Raw genomic sequence first — 16825 nt, forward strand, 5'->3', positions numbered from 1 at the left:
CACTTCAGAATGTTCCATTGCCTTTTTACTAAGGTGCAAGTGTTCACAAACTGCACCAACAGCTGTCGAGGTTAAGCAAGCAAGCAAACAAAAACTATAGTAGGGGGGAAATATGCCACAGCTGGTGACGTATTAATGGAAGCTGCCACCCTTCAAATTAGGATGATTCCTATAGCTATTAACGATGTGGTCTTGTATGCTAATTATTCAAATACTTCTACTACTACAGTGTTCCAGAGATCCCTCAACCTTCTTGAACATATTTTGGGGTGGGGGGGGTGAACAGAGTGCTGCAGAAAGAAGGGGGAATCAGTGCATTCTAGGCAGAATTTTATTCATCTCTCACAGTCTTTGATGCATCTCTGACAAATCATAAGCTCATTTTTGGTCATGCATCCCTATGTTCTTTCATGTGTTTAATAGAGCAACCTAAGAGTTGTTGATAGCCTTCATTGGCAAAGAAAGGACTTTGGTTCTACCCTGACCCCAGAGGAAATGTGGCAGCAGTCCATGGAGGACTTTAATATTGACCATTGCACTTGCTGATGGTACAGTGGATTTAACATGCCACTCTGTTTCCCTGCGTTTGAAAACTGCATGAAATCTGATCCCTGTGCATATGCTTCATTGCTTGTTTTGAATATCTTGTGGTAAAGGGTGGAGTAATGCATGCCACCGGAAATGTCAGCATTTCACTGAAAACTGATAGGAACAGAAGGGGTGTGGGTACGTATTGCAAAAGTAATTTCGACATAGCAAGATTGCTTCCTGATAAGGCAAAGGGGAGGAAGAGAATACAAAGCAAACCCAGTTAAAATGAAAAGTCCTGTCCAGTGTTCAAGTAAAGACTCCCAAGTTAATTAAACCAGGGGGAAATGAACGCATTAATTCTGAGCTCACCACAACTAGTTTTTCATGACAACCTGTTAAGCAATTATGGGTGAAAGAGTTTTGAAAGAGGTAGAGTGGCAAGAGAAAACATAAAGCAGAGAAGCACCTGATGACTGAAGAGTTATAGGATTGTTTCTAGTGGACAGCTTTGTGCCAGCAGAAAGCACATCCACTAGGAACCTCAAGCAAACAGAACTCATACCAGATGATGCATCCTGTTTTTACTCATTCCCTTTACCCATTATAGCTGCTGCACCCCTGAAAAACTGTTCCTGAAGATTGGGAGACCCTCAAACAACAGACTAGGGTAGAGCACAAAGCGCTACCATAGGTAGGTAGGACCAGCAAAAAAAGGTGTGTCCTACCTTGCGCTTTATGCTAGCCAAAAGTGGATATAACCTGTATCGGGTGTATTGAACCTGTATCTGCTTGCTTTCTCTCCCCTCCCAGTATATAGCTTTTTATTTACATGTCAATAAGTTTCCCAGGTTAAACAGCAGCAAGGATGAAAATTACTCCTTAATTAACAAAGTATAGAAATTCCTCAGGCCAGAAAAATAAAAATAAATGATCTTTTCTCAATGCAATCTACTACTAATAATAATCCATTTCCAAGTGTTTGCATAAAGCCTTACAAAACAAATTTCGGGATGGCTCACACAAGAAGAATAAAAGCAAATCTAAAAACAGATACAGTAAAACAGTTTGATAGACTAATGTATATAAGCAACATAAAAACAAGTCACAAATAAAAAAAATACAATTTAGATCTAGAGCAGATTATAATGAAATGTTAGAGGAAAGAAATGTGCATTGTCTGGGTGTTGTGACTGAAATTCCCCTTCTGCTGTAGCTGCTGCTTTTGCTGCTGCTGCTGTTACTGTTTTGTTTTGTTTTTACTTTTACTTTTACTTTACTTTTATATGCCATTTATTTGCCAAAATGGCTTAAAAGCAGTATACAACTACATGATCAATTCCTTGGCAATGACACCTGAAGAATGGCCTCAAAATTCCTTAGCAGTCTGTTTCTTTTAGGTCTTTCCCCTGTTTATACTGGTGGTGGCACTTCATTTGTGATGCCAAAATGCATAGGCGATTAACCCATAGCTGTAATTCAACCCTTTCTAAACCAATTGAGAATTCACAGAGCTGCCATGTGTGACGTTTTCCCCAAAATCCCCCAGCTGCTTTTTGCTGTGGCTTCTCTTCCATTTTGAGCTGTGATGTATCTATCAACCCACAGGAGCTCCATGAGTCAATTGAGGTCTAGTGTCGGGACCTCCACAAATGCCGGAAATATCTTGAGGGGTTTCAGACCTTGGGTGGCAGAACAGTTTCTCATGACCACACTGCTGAGCTTGTGCTTCACTACATCTTCTGTTTTGAATACTGGAAGCTTTTCATTCATATTTCGAACCCTTAAAAAAAAAAATCATTTTATGCTTATCTGACAAGTTGTTCTCTTAGTATTTTTTAAAACATGTATCTCTTTCATTGCAGATTTTGGACTTACCATGATGAACGCTTTCTATATATGCTGATGGAATATGTACCTGGGGGTGAACTTTTTAGTTATCTGCGCAACATGGGACGCTTTAATAACAGCACTGGACTGTTTTACTCTGCAGAGATTATTTGTGCAATAGAATATCTTCACTCAAAAGAAATTGTTTACAGAGACTTAAAGCCTGAAAATATTTTATTAGACAAAGAGGGGCATATAAAACTCACCGATTTTGGATTTGCTAAAAAGCTGGTTGATAGGTAAGCTCTTTTTTTTAACTGATATTTTATTTTACTTTATTATTTTGGGAGGTATGCAAGTATGATGGGAAGAGGGCAGAGAATGAAATTTTGAACATGACTAGTGGTACCAACCATGATTAACATTTTCAGTTTTTAGTCTGTTTGGTTAACTGCTATACATACATGCAACATGGATTAAAATGTATGTATGTATATTTATTTATTAAGAAGGTTTCACATAGCATGAGAAAGATAACAAAGTCCAACAGACCTTCTGCAGCAGAGCATTCAATAATCAGGGTATCACTAGATTAACATGTCTTACAAATTCTCAGAGAGATTTTCTTAACTTTATTTTTTAAAAAATAAATTAATTATATACTACACTTTCTGCCAAAGGAGCTGAGGTTAGTAAGCACATCTGTGATACAACAATTAAAATTAAGATGTATTTAAAAACATAAACATCTAAAAGTAATAAGCACAGTAAATCATTAGATGAATGAGGTATTATTATTAATCACATTTAAAGTTTTCTAGGCTTGCCCTCAAGTTCACATATCTTACCTGGCAATAGGATCTTTCCCTACAATGTTAAAGAACTGTTGGCACTCAGGGTACATATTACTATATTAAATAGAGCACTGGTTAGATTTAAGATGTCGATATAAACTGGTACCTTCTCATGTTGTGGAAATCATGCCTTGGTTCTTGTTATTATTTGTTATTACTATTACTATTATTATTCCTGAAAACCAAAAATACTTCTATCCCCATCTAAAAACTTCTAATGCACAAGCCAAATATATTTGTATGTATGTGAAAACAGCAATTATTGTAATTTGTGGGTGAATAAGTAGTAGTTTTGAACAAATGATGAGGGAATATGAAAGGGAGACAAAAGAGACTGCAGTTCAAAAACAATGTAAGTATACACAAGATAGGTAGCTGTTTCATTTTGTGCTTACAACTCACCCCCACCACTGTTTTATGTAACAGGGAAAAATCTGAATATCTGTACTGCCTTCTGTAAAGATCCAGTCAGTATAAATACCCCTCTTGTGAAGGTTATCCTGAGACTCGTGTGTGTGTGTGTGTGTGTGTGTGTGTGTGTGATCTCCACACTGTCCAGCTCACCTCTTGTGAGCAGATGTGCTTTAATGTATACTTTCCCTTCACCCTAAAAATCTGTAGAAGAGCAGAAGCTCTCCCTGATCTCCAAAATTAGTATGAGAGGCTTGGGAAAATAGAAAAATGAGTTGCTGTCTCCTAAACCCCTCTAAGCCTTCCTCTCCAGGTCAAGGTTGAGGGAAGGGGTGATGAGCTTGCCCTCACAATCATGTTGGGTCACAAATGTCTCAGATGCTTAGAGAAACATTGCAGAAGACCAGCACCTGTCTACCCTTCCTTGGTGAGAAAAATACAACTCTCCAGGCCCATCCATTAAATTCTATGGATGCAGGTTAAAAATATTGATCAACAATTATTGCTAAAGCTTAGTGAAATTGGCTCACTTAATTTAATACCTTAAATATGCAATCCTACCAAAGCTACACATTTTTCAGCCTTGCTTCTTTCCCTGCTATTGAAATCAGTCAGTGTAAAGTGCTTTTTCTTATTCGTATTCTGGATAAGGCGGTGTGCATATGATTCCAGGTTATCTCCTATCCAGACAGTATGGTGCTTATATTTGGCAGTAGCTTGTCCTAAAAACATGACATGAAATCTAGATGTTCAAAATCTAGATGTTTTTCAGTCCGATTCGTTTGGCAAAAAAATGATATCTAGCTCTTTAAATTTTTAACTAGCATTCTTTTTTATGGAGAAATGATTGGTATTGCAATGCTAAGCTAGATGGAATGAGAAAGAAAAAGGTTTACATACTGCAAATTACTGACAATCTTTTGGAGTTATTTGGAAAATATATGTTGCAACAGAGTGGTTTGATCTGTGTTCTCTTGTTTGTTTGCATCTCTGAAGTTGGCCTTGCAACTGCAGAGAATTTTAATGTTTGTTTTTAACTGTTGTGCAGAAGTCACAACTTGTCGTCAGCTTCCTGGAATGTTTGCATTCGGATTTTCAAAGTATTTTTTATAAGCATGGGAAAAAATTGCTCTGTCTTCCATAGAAAGTTGTGTTGGTGCTGGTTACAGTATTACTTTTAGTAGTGATGAGCAGATTATGCCTTCATTAGGAAGTCAGTTTTACTGTTGAATCCAATTCATACCGAACAAGGCTTGTAAAATATCATCAGGTTGCAGGTAGCCAGATTGTGAGTCAACTTGTACTCCAGAAATAAATGAAGATTGCCTCTGTATCCTAATGAGGAGGCAGCAAGCCTTCGTTAGATAGATATTTTTTAAAGTAAAATACTATACAGGTATTAATCTATACCCAGTTACATTTGAGGACAAGCATTGCTTACAAAAGGTCTGGTTAGAGATAGAGGATATGAAGCTGTTGGCTGTGATCCACCCAGAGTCAAGCATTTATAACCCTCCCCCCCCCCCCCGTAAGAGTTAAGTGCATTCTTTAATCAATGGGATTTACAAGGGCTTAATGTTTGGCTGGATCACAGCATTTGTGGGATGTTGACAATGCATGTATGCTCCTCAGTATTAACCACATTCAAAATGTAAATACAGCAGTGCCTTGGTTTACAAACTTAATCCATTCTAGGAGTCCATTCCTAAACCGAAACAGTTCTTAAACCAAGGTGTGCTTTCTCATTTGAGGCCTCCTGCCCCCGGTGGCCTTCCACCATTTGGATTCCGCTCTTAGACCGAGGAAAAGTTCTCAAACTAGGACACTATTTCTGAGTTTGTAAACCAATTCAATCTTAAACCGGACTCTTCTTAAACCGAGGTACCACTGTAGTCCATAACTCCCCATCCCATACTCTATAAGGTGTTTTGTCTCCCATGTATCATCAGTGAGCTTAGAAGTATACCATCTGACAAGGGAAGATCTGAAGTAAGATACTGGGTGTTTAAGTTTACTTGCAAGTTTACCTTCAGTTCTTCCAGGAGAAGGTGAGCATTACAGGCATACTTACCTAAAAGGCAGACTGCCCACCATTACTGGTCCTCTTCAGCTTCATGAGGCTGCTGGAGAGAACTCTTATAAGACTACCCTGTCCTCACAGTGGCCAGCCACATGCTTATGGAAAGCACAATAGGAGAACCAGAGTTCAGTAGTACTTCTGATTCCCAGAAACTGGTATTCAAAGGCATCCTTCATCCAACAGTGGAGGTGGAACATAGCCGCCATGGCTAGTAGCTTTTGAAAACCTTGTTTATATATTTAAAAATACTTGCATGCTGAAATTTCATTTTTTGAAAAAATCAAAACAGTTTATAACAACGGTTATGCAATTAAAAAACCACACAAAAAAGATCATCAGCTTACTATTATGGGAAACGTTTATCTCAATTTTCTGCATCAGCCTGGCAGTAGAGAAAAGTTTTCAGCAGAAGTCTGAAGGTTAATATGGAAAGTTGCTGCTGAATCTGTATTGGAAGAGCATTCCATGAAAGTGGACCACTAGCACTGAAAGCTGGATTTTGCGTTCAGGTCAAATGAGCCTCACCAATTCAAGTAAAGCTCCTACAAACGATCTCATTGATTCAGCTGGGATATAGTGCCTATGCTCTATGTGCAAGGATTCTTCAGCAGCCCAAAATGTTATGGAAACTGCTACTTGAAAGCAGAAAGTTTGAAAATGACTTCTGTAGCTTTTAGTTTGAATGTTAATACAATCTTGATTGGAGACTATATTAAACTGAAGGTACAATGTGAAAGTTCTACACCTGTGGTCCACATTCTTGCCCACCCCCTCACCAGAGCTGAGTGTTTTCATAGCCCTCTGGTGAGAGCAAGGAGAGGACCCCTAGCTTTCGTCTGTAGCTTGGTGCTGGGAAAGGGAACCTCCTGTGGAAGCACAAAGTCAGGCAGTGGAGCTAAATGGAAGGCTTGCTGTAATACAACTGAAAATAGAAATAAATCTATTTTAGTCCTATGTGAGAAAGAGCCACCAACTATTAGGCTGTGTGTGTGTGTTAAGTAAAACCATTGCTCATTATTACAAGGTCAAGCTCCTGGATAATCTGCCTTGTTGTGTTATCCTTTGTGCAACAGTCATGACTCAGTGTCTCTTGGGCATCTTTCGTCTTTATGCTTAGTGTGATTTACTGGGGAACTGAGGGGGATTAAGTAGGAGGGCAGATGACTACAGAGCAGTTGGTACTTGATTCATGCTGATAACAGATTGCGGTGTGTGTGTGTTTTTAAGGTTATGAGTGCCACAGTGTTTACAGAAGCAAAGGCGACTTTACTCTCTGGGTGAAATGCCATCCAGCAGATAGGCCCTAGGTTATGAATGGCCTGTCAAAAGCTAAGCTGCCTCTCTACCTGGAGGCTGAAACCATCCCCTTCTCACTGTGATAGTTGCCTGTTGCTGTGCAGAACACAGTTGCAGTCTTCCATATATTTTCATGAAAGTAAACCCACTAAACACAGAGAGACAGGGTTATTAGGTGAACAAGCCAATGATTGCTCTATTAATCATTGATGGTTGAGACACTGGCTGAAGATTGATAGAACACAGAAAGGGCCTGTGACACATTCACAACACTGTAAGCCCACCTTGGCAACAGATGTGACCAAGTCTTGCTCACCGCTGCCACTTCTACACATGGGAAAAGTTCACAAGGTATTATTTCCCTGTGATCCAAGTCTTGCAGTGCTGACTACCCAGCCGTGAGAATGGACTGGATATGGGACAGTTCATTTAATCCATATAAGGCTCAGATAAGGCTGGCTAGCAGGTTTTGTGACTTGCAGTAGTGGCTTCAGCTGATGCAGAGCATAGTATCCTCATGGGGTTGGATTGCAGAGAGCACATTGCACCTGTTAATTGGCTCCCCATGCATGCACACACATGCCTGCCTATGAACTGCTTGTGTACTAAATGCTGCAGATACTATCACCTCTCTGATTTTACATTGCAGGATTTAAAAGCTAGCTGATTCTTGACTGTAGATGAAGATATGTGGGGGTTCACATTTCCGTTTCCCCTCCTTGACATGGCAAGTGTTTTAGCATCCTTGGGCAAAAAGGATGAGAGGGAGCTCCAGCTCATCCTCTGCAGAGGAAGATAGTGGGTTGGGGATTGTGCCTATAGTTGCATGGGGCTTCAGAGGGCTCAGTGCAAATATGAAAAGGACTCCTCTCCTCTTTCCAGCTGCAAGCTACAGAGGAAGGAAGTTTTAGTAACAGAGGGTGCAGAACATCTTAATGGGACAGCACAGAAACAACTCTGTTCCCCTCCTGCAGCTCCAAAAGATTGGGCTGAAGAGGAGAGCAAGGCATAGCCTCTTCTTCCAGTGGAGGTCCAGCACAAGGCTACAGACTAAGGAAGCAATGTTCTGTACATTAACTTGGGAGAACGCCCCACTGGACACCATGGGAGTAATGTTTGAATAGACTTGGAGTCAAAACCTGTGGACCCTTGAAGATGGATGTGCTTAATGACTGCCTTGGATTAAAAAAAATATATATCCTAGAGACTTGCTAAGTTCAGGCTTTGAAGCTATAGTTAAGTGCTGCAAGACTGCTTTGTTTTATTTGGCATGCTTTTTTGGGGAGGAATCCTGATAATCTATTCTGATGTTTAATATTTTTTTGATCTATTGAGTTTTGAATTTAGTGTTGCTATTGAGCTGAAGTTCTTAGGAAGGAGGTAAAAAAAAATCCAATAAGAGGGATTTTTTGTTTTTTCAAAGGTAATAACATGAGGAAACAATGTATCATAAATTCAGAACACTTCATTCCTTCTAATTTGAATATACAGTTTTCCAGGATGGATGGATTTTAAGTGAAGCGTGGTTTATATCCAGATTTAAATTGCCAAGCAAAAAATTCTCATCTAAATACTGTACTTGATTTAAATCATTTTTTGTTTTTGTTTTTGCAATATCCTTATTTTATTGGAAGCATGTTACTAGCCAGTTGCTGGAATAACTAAAACATGATTGTTTGTAAATAAATATAGTCTAAGTACAGACATTTTTTAAAAATTTCAGGAAGCATTTTAAGTAAACTTTCCTGGATTATGGTTAATTTTAACTCATTTTTAATCTTTTGCATCTCTTTTATAACTTCTTGGTACACAGCTTAGAAACTACATTAGTAAGCAATATATAAATTGTTGAAGTAAATGCAATCTTAGAAGTAGGCTTGAAAACCTTTGGTAAAGCATCCTGCATGAATTGCAGAATTATTGCCTCAAAAAAAGAGATTGGGTATATTTGGTCTTTGGTTTGGTACACTCAGAAATATTAAGTGTGATTGCTCATTGGGACAGCTTATAACTCTTATATTAAACTGGGATAAGTTCCTATAGAAAACTTGGAATGGTAGAGTGCATTATCCTCTGGGACCTCTAACCTAGCTGCTGTGTAACATATAAGAGAGTTTTAAATCCAGGGTTGTTTCTAGCTTCAAATAAGTATTTTAAACGGATTAGTGATTGGCCCTTGGCTACTTTTTGCAAGGGAGAATGTTTTTTATGCAGCATGTGTTTGATCTCTAAAACTTTTAAAAAGGAGCTTGCATTGTATAAATTCGCACGGTCCACTTACATTGTGACAAAAGTCTTCATATGCATAGTGTATTTACTGGCAGCTGTGATCGGTCGAGTAGCTCTTGTAGATGACAGATTACTATAACAGTGTCAGTAAGAATAGGCAGCCAATGTAAATACCCTCCAGATGCTGTTGGACTACAACTCCCATCAACCCTGACCAGTGTCCATGCTGACTATGGCTGATGGGATGTGGAGTCCCAGCAACATCCAGAACACACCATATTGTCCATCCCTGCAGCTCTTATTAAAGTATGCTACCCAGTGTACAAGCATTAGTGCTGCTATGATTTCCTGTTTTCAAAAGTTGATTTTGAACTTCATATTGAAGAGTGATGTTAAGTTCAAATGTGCAGAAGTTGATAAAGAAGTTGATGTTGTGCCTTAAAAAGGCAGACTTGATCATTATCTTTCTCATAAAGTAGGAAGAGGAGACCCACCATAGAGTATATAGATAGTCTTTTCAAAATCTGTCAGTTATCTAGATCAGGGAGCTTCCTGGAGTTTGGTCAGACAAGCTCAAGGATTTCACAGGATTTCTTAGGACAGTTTCCCTGAGCTTCCTTGGGTTTTTCCTTGGTTCCCTATAGCATTAAAATTATCCTTGTTTGCACAACTCCAGTGTAAATTACTTTCGTCTGGGACTAATGTAAATTGAATCTACCAGTAGAGAAATGCCTTCAAAATCTGTTTGATTGGCTTTTCTATTCCAGTAAAAGATTCTCCCTCATTAAAACAGACACGTGTGCCTAAAAAGCAGCTTTGTAAGTGGATTTGCAGAATCTTGGTGTATATTTTGAAGTGGAGAATAACATCAGGTGTGCAGTTAGGCTCATTTTGTCATTCATGCACTCACTGTCAACGGGACACATTCTTATTCCATACTAGATAGTTACAAATATGGCTACATCATTGATTAAGATAGTTATCATAAATATATTTTCTTCTTGTGCTAAGTCGAGGTCTTCTCTCTTTTTTGTAAATTTTGTTCAAAATACCTAGCTTAACCTATTCAATACTTACTAGTACAGCAACAGGTTAGGAATCTGATTGGACAGAATGGTCTGGTGGCCAAAATCCCTGGGATAAAATCAGTACCATTTGGTTCGGGGTACACTGTTATCCCTGAGCTGTGACCAAGCATTTGTGGACATTTTGCTTAAGCCTCCTGCTTCAGGTGATAAATTGGAGTTCTGCTCCACTTAGTCTGTGAGAGTTACTGCTCACTTGCTTTCAGTGTGGAGTATAAACATTTAGGAGGAAATTCTAATTGTATTCACTAAGTATTAACTTCATTTATCTATCTTTTATATATTCTCATCCATAACAATACCAAGGTGGTTTACAACCTTTAAAAAAACCAAATAAACAAAAATGTTAAACTAATATAAGCAGCATTACAATAAATACAAATAACCATAAATTCAGTAACCAGAACAGTTCTCAGAGCCTCATCAATTTTATAAGAGGTTATGCCATTTATATGGTATTGTAATGTGGCTGTGATTCTCCTAAAACTTTAAACATGCTGAACTGTTTCTGATTACAAGCCTTTAGGTCTTGGGTAGCCCAGTTTCAATGAAAGCTTAATTCATCACAAATATGAAATGTAATTTTAGCTTCCTGTTCCTTGTTATTTTTTTCTTAGGACATGGACGCTCTGTGGGACCCCGGAATATCTTGCCCCAGAAGTCATACAGAGTAAAGGTCACGGAAGAGCAGTAGATTGGTGGGCCCTTGGCATTCTGATATTTGAGATGCTGTCTGGGTAAGTTGAATGGGGAATATAGAATTAAGTGAAGTACAGATATTTTTCGTTTTCTCACAGTGAACTAATATGGAAAATCTGGTTCTTTTACATGTCCCAGCTTTGCTTTCGTGTTGTGTGGAAAAGCAATTTTGGAGACAGAAAATGAGACTGTTCTGCACAACATCAGCATACTTAACTGCACAGAATTCCCGTCTTCTAAAATTGAGATGATAAATATTTGTTTCCTTGTGAGAAAACGGTGCCTTTTAACATTCAGGCTCATGGTATTACGTATCCATGGGAGACTCCCACACAACTGGAACAACATCTAAGTGACCTAGGCATATGGTTGGGACTAATTGTGTGTGCCTTTCCCATGCAATAGGTAGTGGCCCCTTCCTGGCAAGGTGCCAGTTTCATAGAATAGAACCATGTAATTGGTGCCCTCATATGGCTGAATTGTTTGTAGCAGGAGTAGGGGACCTGTGGCTTTGCAGATGTTGTTGCATTGCAGTTCCATCATCCCTGATCATCAGCCATCCTGGTTGGGGTTGATAGGAGCTGGAGTCAAATAACATCCAGAGCTTTCCAAACTTTTCATGTTGATGACACACTTTTTGGACATGCATCATTTCGTGACACAGTAATTCAGTTTTACTAGCAAACCGGAGGTTAAACTAACCCCTTTCCAGCCAGGGAAGTGCATTCACATGACACATCTACACACTGCAACTGAAACACTAACATGTTGTGACACACAGTTTGGAAAGCTCTGATCTAGACAGTCACAGGTTCCCCATCCCTGTTTTAGATACATCCTGTAGCCATGTCATAGCCACCCATAGACAAATGCAAGAATATTTCAGTTGGATGATGATTCAGGGGCACATATATTACCAGTAACTTGGAATTCAAAAATAATCCCATGTTCAACACTTAGATCCACTTGTGTCATTGGGTGGTAGGTTTCAATTGAAATAGATCATACTTTTAATTTTAGAAAATCAATACATCTTTTAAAGACATTCTCACATTTATTTTAAGAAGTTTTAACTCATCAGGCATGCTATTTTCAAAGAGAATCTGTTTTGTGGAAAGAGAACAAATCCCATATATGCATTCAGTATTTCAGTATGAGAAGATACATCTGATAATCTTATGTTTCTATGCTAGATTGGGGCTCATGCTGTTTGAGTTCGTTGGGCTTCTTGCTGGTACCTGTTTAATCAACATTTTTTGCTGCATGTACACCTCTGTGTGTGTGTGTGTTACAGCGAGAATATTATAATTCAATATCGCATAAATCCATGAATATTTGAATCCACTAGATGGCAGCATTTTCAGAATAATGTGCAGATGATTTAACTAGCTTTGTTGCAGAAAGGCTTTCTTAGAAATTTCCTGCACTAGTAAAAGATAAATTTGTTAAGCTGGCATTTGGATTAGATTTATCCCAGCGAAGTCAATAGGGTTGGATCCAAGTTAGCTGAACTATATTCTCATTGAGAAATCATGATTTCAGTTCAGCTAACTTAATCTAGATCTAATCCTTTGCATTTGAAAAAAGATGGAGGTGCAGTTATAAAAGAATTGTGTAAAGTATCATTGCTTAATGTTGCATTAGTATAACTCTGCAGAAATGGTATGCGTACCAGATAATTTATCCATACATTTTCCCTTCAACTCTTATTATCTCTTGGAGGTAACTAGTAAGGCACTTCAAACATAGATCTGTGTCTTGAATGTGCACACCAATATTCATTCCTACAGTTAAAGCGATGTTGGCTTTTTTTACAAGCAAACCAGCTAAAAAGATGGTCAAACTTAAGGCAGTAATCTACTCAATCAGCTACAAACAATTCTCAGGAATCAGTGCAAAAATCTGGTTTTAAATATTAAGAATAATTCCCCTGAATAATATGGATTCATTAGGTTTCTGACATAATTGTATGCTTTTCATAAACAGTCTAAAATAGGGAGCCTATGCACATAAGACTTAAATGAGGCCTGCAGTCTTTTCCTTTCTTTTTTTCTTTTTTTACTGGCTTTTTCTTATAGAAGAACCTTCTATAAAAAGATAAAAACAAGTCAAACCAACATGTGGTCTGCTAGTATCAAAGTACTTCCTGAAGAAACATTACTGTGAATCTGTTATACAAATCAGCTAAAGAGGCACAGACATGTTTTTTAAAAATAGAAGCAATTTCCTAAGTAGTATTTTTAACACACCCACACGGTGTTGCCTGATTAAATGCACATCAAAAGAATATTATACCATAGGCTTTTAAAGCTGATCTGAGCTGTATCTTACTCTGAATTATGTTTAAAGAATCTGAAAAGCTTGCTTGATGGAATCTTCCATTAATAAAGAAAATTCCACTTCTGCTTTGGCTCACAGGTCCCAATACTGCAGTCAGCAGACGGCACACTAAAAAAACCAATTCCTTAACGCCAGCTGTGCTTGCTTGATACCAAACTTATGTGACAAAGGAAAACATCACTTAAAGGAGAGGGCAGGCTAGAGGGGCTTATTAAAATCTGGAGAACTTCAATTTTTATTTAATTTGTTAGCTCTCTCAGTTGGATCAGAATGTTTCAATACATGCCAGCAACCTTTGGCATGCCTTATCCCTGAACTGGAAGATACACTAATGATATTTCGACCTGTAGGCAAATACTAGAGCAGAGTTGGGAGCCTTTTTTGGGCCAGAGGCCACATTTCCTTCTGGGCAGCCTTTTGAGGACCACATTCCAGTGATGAGTGTGGCCAGAGGCAATAGTGGATGGAGGAGCAACTGATATACATTTCCCCCTTTGTACAGTACCCTGGTTTCTACAGACACCAACGTCCTCCTCCACTCGCACAAGCAAAAGGCATTAAGAGTTCAAGGATACATTTCAGCCAGGCAAAAACTCACCCACTTAGAGTACAAAGATGAGCCATTGAGGTGTTTGGCTTGGGCATTTTTGAAGGGCAGACAAGAGAGACCTGTTGTCAGGGCCGTCTTAAGCATATGTGGTGTTGGGTTGCAAAGATCCACCTGCCTTCCTCCTGGAGCCAATCAGAAGCTGCGGAAGCCGTGTTGGACATTCAGGTTCCAAAAAACGTTTTAAAACCGGAACACTCACTTTTGGGTTGCGACATTTGGAAGCCAAAACGTTCTAGTAGCAAAGCGTTCGACTTCCAGGATACGACTGTATAAAATAATTCCTTACAAATGCGCTCCTATAAATTATGCTTTTTGCTGGCTACTCGATTCTTGCCTGCTTGCCAAACCAGCTCTTCTTCTTCACCTTACTTCAACCGTGTTCCTTCAGAGAAAAGCTTTGTAAAAAAATATATGCAACAACGATCCTTGTGGCTCCAGAAATAAGGATTAGGACACTTTGGTTCAAAGTCACCAGCTAGGCTTTATTTGGCTTTATTTATACCCTGAGTTCTTTTGACCATGAGGAATTAGTTGAAAGATACTTTCCAATCCCACCTAACTGATTTGGAAAGAAAAGGTTTTTCCTGCCCCTCAATAGCTGGTCTTATAATAGTGTTAGCCATTAAACTGGAGTCGACTTCTCCAACAATAAAACAAACACTTCCATTTTTAACTGATCTATTACTACCTAACATCAACCATTCCAAAATACCCACGAAGCTGATTTCTTAAATTGGAACAGCAGGAGGAATTATTCCCAAGATGGACAAAATTTACAAGACACATGAGGATCTAAGGCTTAAAAACATGTTTCTGAAGAGGTCTTGGGTGTTTTGTTAGAGCTCCTTTATACTTAAGTGCTAAATATTTGTACTAAGTTTATTAACTAAAGTAATATCCTCATGGCACAGATATGCTGCTTCACCAGTATTTAAAACATGCCACCCCAGGTCTTGCTAGCATAGTAAGCTTTATGATCAGACCCCTATTCATCACAAGCTAGCACTTAATAAATCAGACCTATTTCTTTAACAGATGCCCTGTACCTCAATTGTGAGGAATGCATACACCAAGGCATAAAAACCCCAGCCTGTTAACAAGAGGATTGACTTCACTGTGACGCAGGGTGCTTCAGAGGGCAAAAGTGAAGGCTGCAAGGCAACCCAAAGTGTTTAAAAAAAAACCCCATTCATAATTTTGTCACTCGTTGCATGGTATAAGCATACTGTCATTCTCTATGCTTTATGTATGTTTCTAGAAAGTGTATTCTTTGGTTTACACCAGGCGAAGGGGCAGCAGAAGTAGTCAATATGTGTATGTGTTTAAGAAGTAACTTTTCTGGACTTCAGTAAGTACAGTACAGCTGTATGAATAAATAATTGCAGGTCTAATATTGGGAAGCAGATGGCATTTAAAATAGGCTATATTGCAATATACTTTCAAAGATTTTTAAACTTATAGCTGTGTGGTTTCGTGTGTCTTCCTCCTCTTGATTAGGTTTCCTCCATTCTTTGATGACAACCCTTTTGGAATATATCAGAAGATTCTTGCTGGTAAAATAGATTTCCCCAGGCATCTGGATTTATATGTAAAGTAAGTGCATTCACCTTAATCGCTGGTTTATTCTATTTTGGTTCTACCTTAGCTTTACTTTAAAGTGCCATTCAAAGTACAGAGTATGAAGCCGCTTGTCACATGCAGCCACTATTTGTACAGTGCGCACTGTCTATGGATTCTGGGGAGAGAACGCTCTAATTTATATACTTGACATTAATTAAATTCTAGGGGGCTCTAATGTGAATTCAGAAAGCTTGCTCAGAGTTTTAAATATTTAACTTTAATTAGAGCTGAGCCTAATTAGTAGCATTAGTTCTGGTTTTCATATAGCAATTTGCATGTTTGATGAAGATTTCCACCCAACAGCTTAGCAAATCTCATAAAATCAGACACTACTTTGCCTTCTATAGCTCAGACAGAACCTATTTTTAAGACTCCAGGGAGCTCTGTCGTCCCTGAGCTGGCACAGCTCAGGGAAACTGACAACCCTTGAGAACAAGGGAGGCGTAGAACCCCTGAGCTTTTCTGACAAAGCTCTGGGAAGCTTTCCAGTGTGAACTGAAACCCGAACAGGATCTTTTTGTCTATACTTTATGTAAGTAGTCAGGTCATAGCCCTGACTCAGCCAAGTGGGCTTGAGAGTAGGGCTTTACAGAGAATATCTTAAAGGTGTCTGCCTGACCTTCACCAGCTGCACAGTTCCTTTGCTCCTAAACCACCAGAGCAAGTATGGGGACCTCTCTGCAGGAAATGCCTCTCCCAGACCATGCCCCTCCCCAGTCTGCAGCAAGGATTAACAGAGTAGGAACTATATATTACAGGGCTGAAAAACGATACAACTATACTAGTTCAGCCGGTGGCAGCTGTGTGCTTAATATGTATTTATAAGGGGTCACTTAATCAAACTGGAATGCTGACTAAATGGTTTGAGTAGATCAGCAAAGAATTTAATAATTGTGAAATATGTACCTGCCCTCCCCATATGTTTCCTTGGCAACTCAGCTTTCAGTTACTCTGTCTGCATCCCTGTCAAAGGTGTGTTGAAAGGTGGATTTATTTCTCACCTTCCCCAGCTGCACCCCAGTTATCTCAACTGGAGTATTAAGCATTGGAGGTTTGTTGCTCAAACTACAATCTCTCTCCATTTGAAAGCTGATAACTGCAGGGAAAATGTTAGCCTTATTACATTACTACTACTACTACTACTACTGCTACTACTACTTTCACTATTATTAGATGCCTTTATATATTTTCTGTCATCTTGAACTCAAATGCAACTTCAAAAATTAATTTTTACCACCCCTTG

At 38.8% G+C, this 16825-nt stretch overlaps 1 protein-coding gene across 1 annotated transcript in view; it reads left to right on the top strand.

Moving 5' to 3' along the window:
• Positions 1-16825, top strand: part of PRKX (protein kinase cAMP-dependent X-linked catalytic subunit) — a 59831-nt gene that overhangs the window by 36183 nt on the left and 6823 nt on the right. The window contains exons 3-5 of the mRNA XM_081001415.1: positions 2394-2657; positions 10931-11050; positions 15460-15555. Of these exons, the coding sequence (XP_080857541.1) occupies positions 2394-2657; positions 10931-11050; positions 15460-15555 (480 nt within the window). The remainder of the gene's footprint in view (positions 1-2393; positions 2658-10930; positions 11051-15459; positions 15556-16825) is intronic.

This window comes from Podarcis pityusensis (assembly GCF_964106645.2).
Source record: "Podarcis pityusensis genome assembly, chromosome: 4".
Taxonomy (NCBI): Eukaryota; Metazoa; Chordata; class Lepidosauria; order Squamata; family Lacertidae; genus Podarcis; species Podarcis pityusensis.